General features: G+C 34.4%; 1 protein-coding gene across 1 annotated transcript; it reads right to left on the bottom strand.

Annotated features, from left to right (window-relative positions):
- Positions 1–3,971: 3,971 nt before the first annotated feature.
- LOC132563012 (uncharacterized) lies at positions 3,972–7,449 on the bottom strand. The gene is made up of 4 exons (XM_060227777.1): positions 7,392–7,449; positions 6,499–6,593; positions 5,223–5,313; positions 3,972–4,310 (listed from the first exon to the last, which is right to left on the bottom strand). Exons 1-4 carry the CDS (start codon positions 7,447–7,449, stop codon positions 4,150–4,152), a joined length of 405 nt encoding a protein of 134 aa, XP_060083760.1. The 3' UTR covers positions 3,972–4,149.
- Between the last annotated feature and the right edge of the window lie 1,573 nt (positions 7,450–9,022).

The raw sequence follows: 9,022 nt of genomic DNA, 5'->3' as shown, positions 1-9,022 counted from the left end.
CGACAATTAAATATCTTAATTTAATCTAAAAGTAGACGAAACACGGGTTGATTTACACGGATGCTCCTGAAAAAAGGAGAATAAGACCAGGTGTTCCTAAAGAGCAGCTATTTCCGTTTCATCGGCAACACCTGACCATGTAAATCGTGAAAGCTATATCATGGTGCCAATGTTAACGACAGCCGAACAACCAGACATAATAAGAAGTATTGTTTAATTTTATAAAAGTGTTCTCTGACTGGAGTAGTAATTTCTTGGTTATCGATAAAACAGTTAATGAATTTATATGAACACAAAATAAGGAATAGTTGAAAGTTGACATGGATTACAGCACTTGTGAATGTTTTTATCCACGTAATTAAGTGTCAACGAAAATGTCTATTCCTGGAAAATAATTATATTTTTGAACAAGATATTAACAAAAGAAAGAAAGAAGACACCATTATGTCAACATAATTGTAATCCAAACTCTAGTTCAATAAAACTAGGGCGAAATATGAACAAAAGAAAGATTTACGCGCATATTCATGAAAAAAAATTCCAGGAGCATACGACCAGTTGTCCCGGTAAGCGTATTCTGCTTCTTCTATGTTCAAGGTAACGGGGGTCAAATTTGTTTTAAACATTTCAACGACTTCTCATACAGTTTGCAAAAAGAAATGACCTTAACCCATATTCAAGGTCATAGGGGTCAGATTTGTTCTTTTAAACGACTTCTTCTCCTAGAGACATGATGTTTGGCTGGTATGTTCCTACGAAAAAGCCCGATAAGGTTTACGAAAAGAAATGACCTTGACCAATATCCAAAGTTACGGGGTCGAAATTTTAAAAACACTTGAACAACTCCTCATGAACTAAAAGTCCTAGAGGCATGATATTTATCCAGACATACATACAAAAATATCAGTGCCGTGGGCTTTGTATTGATTATTGATAGATTATTTGAAGATATATTTTACCAAAATGACCTTGAAAAAGAGGTGAAGGTTGTTCATTTGCTCGAACTTTATACCCTTGATCCAACCATATTTCAGGCCCAATATCAGTGTCGTTTGAAGATTTTAACAAATTTGACACATTTGACCTTGAAAGTAGGCATAGGTCATTCGTTTGACTTTTGTAGCTCTTCATCCTAGCATGCTACACGTCAAGTAACACCAAATAACTTCCGGTAGATGAGCTAAAATGTGAATGTGAGATTAAATGTGAATGTGAGCTAAAATGTGAATGTGAGCTAAAACATCAGTAAACTACAAACAGTCTTTGTCTTATCGTGATGTATTAATACTAGAAAATACATTCAGTGCTAGACATTATACGCCGTCAATACCAGAAACAAAATGAGCCAGTATTAGAAATCATACGTCATCAATACCAGATAATACGTTCAGTCGATGCTAAGAACTGTAAGCCACCAATACAGAAAATACATGCTAGAAATTATACACTAATTCAACACCTCCATCAATACAACTTCGTTTTATTCACTTTCGGTGTGTAGATATTTCTTTCAATTCTTATTATTTTTTTCGCCTTTTGAAAAACAAATAATTTTAAAATAATGTTTTTGGGTGACGAGACTACAATCAATAAATCTCACAAGGTCAGTATCATTGAAACAATCCCACTTATCATACAACACAATAGTGATACACTGGGCCAGCCGCTGCAGTTAGTGGTAGTATTGGTTGAATCTGCAGTGGAGATACCTGTGCTATTAATGACATACGTGTTCTGGCTGGGATATTGCTGTGTAAAACATGGTAGTAAATTTGTTTTTCTCTCCTCTACTAGTATCTGCATATGTTGAAATTACCATTTAAAGTCCCTGTTGATTGGATAAATGAATTGCTCTTTGTTATTGATGTTTATTGGGTGCGTGCGACCAAGACGATCCAAAACTTAGGAATTTGGTGCTTAATTCCGTTTGATTGAGGGAAGAACGAATTAACATCAAATACCTAAACTATGTTTATTCAAATCGTGCATGCATATAAGATTTCTCACTTCTTCTGAAGCTCCACCATTTGGATTCAGCTCATTTTAACTTACCTGAACTTATAAAATGGTCTAAATCAAGGGTGATGGCAAGTAAATTTATCCCGAAACCTAATACCGGTTTGATTATAATTCTTAACATCATTTCAAAACATTTCAGACAGACTTTGTTCTCACTCATATGTTATTATATACTGGTAGGATAAAACTTTCTGTCTGTATGGAAGGAATATTAATAATTAAACGAAAGCATAATAAAGAATACCGTATTGAGGGGATAAATTGTGTTTTATTTGTGCGATATGAAGCTGGACGTCTTTGATGCTCGTTCGTTAGTCTGCTGGTTCCGTTGTTGTTGACCTGGTTCTCATTTGAGAACGTGATATTACTTACTTAGATTGATCAATGTTTACATGACTGGTGCTGTTGAAGAACCAGAGGAAGTTTTCTCGTTCTGAACACCTGATATTAGTCTCCATGTATTTTTTTGCGGGAGTCTCCGCGTAATCTTTCTTTTCTTGATATGTTGCCCTAGTGTGATTGAATTTGAGTTTGGTATTTTCGTGTCGTTTTGTGTCTGTATTGCCAATATTTACCATATAGAACAACGTCAGCCCATATTAATTTTAATTACGCATGAATATTGTTACTCAGCAGGTTACCCAACATTGAAATGTCCAGTTAGGAGGGGTCGTAATCATGATATGAGTTGTACGATAACCATCTAAAAGAAAACTGAAAGCTTAAAGAGGGCAGCACTTTCTCATAATGAATGCAGAGAATCTCAAAGGGATGCTTTATTTTCTGACCTGTTAGGACGACGCTAGGCTAAGTATACCTTGAATTAGATACAATCATAGAGTCGTAGAGGGATAGAAGTGACATACAGTCTTACCATGATTTACGACGGGAACTTGTGTATCAGAGTGACCAGAGGTTGGCCGTCTGTATTGGGAATGGCAATCATGAGCCAACGGTCACTGATTGCTAGTACTAGACCGGTGATCACTAGGCAGGTGACTAGGCAGATGATCACGTGATTACTAGTCAACGGTCTGATATGTATAGACCAGAAGTCACGGTCGGAGGTAATATACCGATAGTGTATACGTGACTGGCCAGATGTAAGATGAGTTGATAGTCAGTTGTTTGGAGGTTATCGTCCAAGAGTTCATATGATTGTGTGATAGGAAATCACATTTATAGTTTGTAAATATTGATACATTGTCTTCTACTGTAGAGTAGTAATATAACATATGAGCCAATTGTCTCTCGGTGACCCGAGTATGAACCCATTCGTTAACGTTACAATATGTTGGTACAGATATGTATGTTACTTACTTACTTATAGTTACTTATAGTTGATTTCCAGTACAGGAATTAAAATTTTTGAATGTGTTAGTGTTGGGTGCGTTGACTACATATTCTGGTAGGTTGTACCATACTTTCCATACTTGTTCTTGTTGTTTATTTTTAGCTCCTCGGACCGAAAGGCAGGGGATCTTTTGTTGTTCACTTTTTCTGTCCTACTTTCTGTGTCAGTCGTTTTCTCTTTAAATAATAACCAAGTTGTCGACGATATGTCGCATTCTGAAAAAAGGGGCTACACAATGTCGCTCAGTTATGTCGTTAAGGACTGAAGGTCACAGGTGTCAAATGTTTGCAAATATTCCCACTAGCGCTAATAAAGTAATAACCAAATTGAACAGTTTACAATACTTGTCGGAACCCCGATATCACGATTTCCTTTTAAACTGGTGTCCATGGATATAACGATACGTGTATTGTCGCACAATATAAGGTTTGTATAAAGAAATAATATGACAACGTTGGGGTTAGATTCAACATGATGATATGTCATGACACAAAGTAACAGTTTGAATATGCTTTTCTTTATTCCACCCAAATAAATGACATAAAAGTAGTTCATATTTAGACAAACACATGTTAAATTCAAAGGAATTCTCTAAGAAAATTTCAGTCTGTTGAAGTTATTAAGAATTAATTTTGTAAAAAGCACAAGAAGTACCAACATGAAATCAGAATCTACGTTATGGTATATGTAAGTTTATAAATACTATTTTGTTTCAAATGAGGAAAAACTAGACAACAATGTGTTATGTATAGATTTGTTCATATTGCAAAGCATGATTACTTCTTGTAACACAAGTAAGCGATACGTGATGACACTTTGCACTCTTCGAGTACTGCCGCTCTAAAGCCCGATCTGCGGTTCATATAAACGCATCGTTGCGGATTGTTGTACCCTTTCAGTTCCATACCAGTTAACACGCCGACGATTCTTCTCGCTTCTAAAATTAGAGTAGAATAAATACACGTACTTAGTATATCACTGTTTAAGTGAATCATATGGAACCATATCAACTGTATTAAAGTATATTGGAACTACGCAGTAACGATTGTGGTTCAATCTGATTAAACTTCATCCTGCCTAAAATATCACAAAACACAATTATAATTTATCTGGTCTGTGCGCATCTGGGACTAATTCAAGATTAACAAAAGACACACAAGTGAATAGCACCTTTCAATACAAATTTATATATAGACACTGTAGAGCCAAATAATGACTTAAACTGTATCGCACAGCCGTTTCATCCTTCTTGGACTCGTCTGTGATGATAACGGCCTAAACTTGTAAACCTAGCAGACGAATTTTAAGTGTGGAAAAAAATGTCATTCTGTGATAAAACTATTTCTTTTTTTTTCTTGATAAACTGGATGCAATATTCAAACATGTGATTTGAATAAATTCAAAAATGATAGTTTCATTTGCCTTTTGTAATATCTTTTAAACATTTAAATTTGAAAAATCGAAAACAAATAGAAAAAAGAGAACTATCTAAACATAAAACAAACTTGTGTTCCGAAAAGCTAAAAATTGAATAATGGCGCTAGTGCGTGTATTTTTGACTTTTGTTTCTATCGCTATGTTTATTTTCTTCTGTTAAAGAGTGTTATACATTTGTGTATCTTGCATGTAAATATGATAAGAGAAAATAGTTGTGCTGTATTTTCTCCCGAAAAAGTAAAAATAATTCATTTATTATTTACAAATCATAGATTGTTATTTGTAATGTTCTTTATCCTTTAATTTAATTTTATGTCTAATATTTTGCTTTGAACTTTTAGTCATTACATATATACTGAAACGTAACAAATGGTACATGTACAATAACTGTCGGTAAAATCAATATACTTACTGGAGTGCCTGAACCTCCTTAGAAATTTTCCAAAGTATTCGGCTTTTTGAAAATCATGGACTAGGGATGCCCTTAGTCTTTTGCAACAATGCTGAAAATTAAACAAAAACATTCGAGAATATTTCTGAAACGAAATGTAATTTATGATTGTAAATACTGAGTATCGACTCATATAATTTCATAACAATTTTTCCGACGCAGTCTTCATTCCAGCAAGAAATGAATCTGATTTTCAGTTAATTGTGGCCAATGGATCCATAAACATTAACATGCACGATATTTGATTGGTATATGAAAGTATAATACACTGTATACCGCCAGTAAATTCCTCATTAGCAAATGATGATGTATGGAAAACTAGCAAAACAGAAGGACTTGACATGAAAAGATGAAAGACTTTTTTTATATAACATGCTTTTAATTTTTCAGCCACAACACGAAATATTTCAATACATGTAGTGAATTTTAATTTGATACCAAAATTATCAAAATAGAAATTCTAATTGTAACGGAAACCATTTCAGAAGTCCCCTCAACTACTACTGCTATCGCAAAGTAATGCTTATTGAATTTGAAAATATTTCTACTGAGCAGCTAAGCATATCTACACTAGAGCAATATACCTTACGTCTGTTGTACATACTTTATACAGCAGAGTGAGTCATCTATGACTGCTTCAACGAAGACACCCGTCATGCAATACTTGGTCGATCCAAGTAATGTCACGTTCTCAAATGAGAGCAATGTATACAACAACAGAACCAACAGGCAAACTAACGAGGGTCAAACAAGACTATACATCAGTGATATCCCATTTCTACTTTCCTGATTCCTCATTTCTGCTTTTCTTTATCTACTTTTCCATACTGCTCACCTCTGCTGTCATGTGTCTACTTTTCAACATTTCTGTCTTTGCTTTCCTTCATCTGCTTTTCCATATGAATTATCCCTGCTTTCCTACCTATTACTATATCTTTAACATCTAAAACACTGTTGTCTATTCGTAGTTAAGTCTAAGTTCGTTTTTTGTACATTTCCTTTACAGTGCTTGTTGTATATTTATATCAATTCTATAACAATTCTCTTTATCGTTTTCTTTTTTTCAATACCGTAGAGTATCCATTATATTTATATATAAAAGATAAAGATCATTATGCGAACTTTGTGGATTGTCCAAATCGGCTTCGATACACAAGTTAATATTCCTAGTTGTATGTTATACATGCCCGGTTGTCTACTAGGCATATGAGAATTATTTAATGAAAGACATACTTACTTCTGCATAGTTTTTGTTATACGTTCCTCGCGGCACCATCCCCATTGCAAATCCCCTGTATCTACGTTTGAAAATAAATCCTCTACACCTTAGCGCTATAAAAAAGGGATAGAAGGAACATTAATATCACTATACTTTATACATCAAACATAATGTCAATCTGACGTCATCTAATTCATTGGAGATTAAACAAGCACTGTATTTGGTTGGTATATGAAAGTATAGTAACAATATACGGCCAGCAAATTCCTTATTAGCACATCATGATGTATGGAAAACTAGCAGGACTCCGAAAGATCGCCTATTTTAAATGTTATTTATTGTCCAAAAACGACACAGAATTAATGGTTGTTTAAATGTATATGAATAAAAAGGTACAACTCTAGTGTGTTTGAATTTGTGGTGGTATACTGTATTAAAACCCGAGCAAGTATAACCATCATATAACACTACACCAAAGGGCTACTCCATACATGTTAAATACGTTCAATTTCAGCAACTGCCTTTGCGTACTAAATCCTTGTTTTGAATGATAATGATATAAAGGACCGATTGTGTAGCAATAAGTTTGGTTTTTTATTGACAAAATATAATTTAATACATAAATTAATAAATAATAAATAGATAAAGAAAAAATGACTGATCTACACATTTATGTGATAAAGCTCGAAATTGTAGAAAATGTTAGACCACCATAATCATATGAAATGGGCTCGTTCGCTATTAGTCGCTATAACGTATTTACAAGTATGAATGTGGTAAGGTTTTGACGAACAGCGTTGCTTACATATGACTGTGAACAAGGTTTTCAAGATATTAACCATGAGAAATATATCTTAACTGTGACTGGCCGCGAAGCTTTCAAATCATTGACCATAAGACATATCACTTACCATCAGAGACTGCCAGAGCGAGGCATCCTAACACCAACAACAACATAAAATTTCTCATCTTGTAAGGAAGTCAAAGCCTACCAAGAGGATGCTAACAGCCTCTTCACAACCCCTTTTATAGAGAAAAATGTAACTAAAATTGGCACTTTGTCAAAGTATTAATGACTGTTGGAGATGTAACACATGTTAAAATAGACAGAAAAATGTGTTTAAACTTAATTGTCTTATAATGAGTTTTTTGCGCTTATTGTGCATTGGACCGTTTATAGATACGACTGACACCTAAGCATATATGTACACCTGACGTTTATTTTTAAAAAATAATATTTGACCTTAGCAATTAATACAATATCGAAAATAATGCAAAACAACCAGTAAACTATTTTCAAAATATTAAAAAAAAAAAAAAACTAAATTGTAATGCCAATACTATTTTTCAACAGCGTCTTCTAAATTATAAACATTTATTTTATACATGACAGTTTTGTACAGTTCTTTGATTACATACTGGTTAAGTTTTTTTAAGGAATCCAAGGCTTTGATGAGTTAGGCTTAGGGTTAAGTCTTGATAGGTTATCCAGTATTAAGGCTTTGATGGGTTATCCGAAGTAAAGGATTTGATTGTGTACCCAATGTAAAGGCTTTGTGCTTTGATGGGTTACCCAATGTAAAGCCTATAATGGGTTACCCAATGTTAAGGCTTTGTGCTTGATATGTGACCCAGTGTAAAGGTTTTGTGCTTTAATGGGTTACCCAATGTAAAGCCTATGATGGGTTACCAAACGTAAAGGCTATGTGCTTGATATGTGACCCAGTGTAAAGACTTTGTACTTTAGTGGGTTACCCCTTATAAAGCCTTTGATGGGCTACCCAATTTTAAGCCTTTGATGGGTTACCCAATGCAAAGTCGTTGTGTTTTGATTGTTTACCCAATTTAAAGGCTTTGTGGTTTGATGGGTTACCCAATTTTAAGCCTTTGATTGGTTACCCAATGTAAAGGCTTTGTGTTTTGATTGATCACCAAATAATATAAAGGCTATGGGCTTCGATGGTTACTCAAGTAAAGCCTTTGATTGGTTACCCAATGTAAAGGCTTTGTGTTTTAATTGGTTACCAAATGGAAATGTTTGATTGTTTATCCAAAGTAAAGTCTTTGATTGGTTACCCGATGTAAAGGCTTCGATTGGTTACCCGAGAACAGGCTTTGATTGGTTACCTAAAGTAAAGGCTTTGATTGGTTTTCCAAAGTAAAGGCTTTGATTGATTACTCGATGTAAAGGATTTGATGCATTGCCAAAGGTAAAGGTTTTGTGCTTTGATGGGTTATCCAATGTAAAGTCTTTGATGGGTTACCCAATGTAAAAGCTTGCTGAATTACCAAATGTGAAAGCTTTGATGGGTTACCAAATGGAAAGGCTTTGATTGGTTACCCGATGTAAAGGATTTGATGGGCTACCTGATGTTCAGGCTTTGATTGGTTATCCATCGTAAAGGCTTTGATTGGTTACTCGATGTAAAGGCTTGGATTGGTTTCCCGGTGTAAAGGCTTTGATTGGTTACTCGATGTAAAGGCTTTGATTGGTTACCTAAAGGAAAGGCTTTGATTGGTAACCCAATGTAAAGGCTTTGAT

This window comes from Ylistrum balloti, unplaced genomic scaffold, assembly GCF_031769215.1.
Source record: "Ylistrum balloti isolate Yb309-2 unplaced genomic scaffold, AGI_CSIRO_Ybal_v1 Utg371556, whole genome shotgun sequence".
In the NCBI taxonomy this organism is placed as follows: Eukaryota; Metazoa; Mollusca; class Bivalvia; order Pectinida; family Pectinidae; genus Ylistrum; species Ylistrum balloti.
The sequence above is the reverse complement of the archived record's forward strand: the minus strand, read 5'-3'. Positions and strand labels throughout refer to the sequence as shown.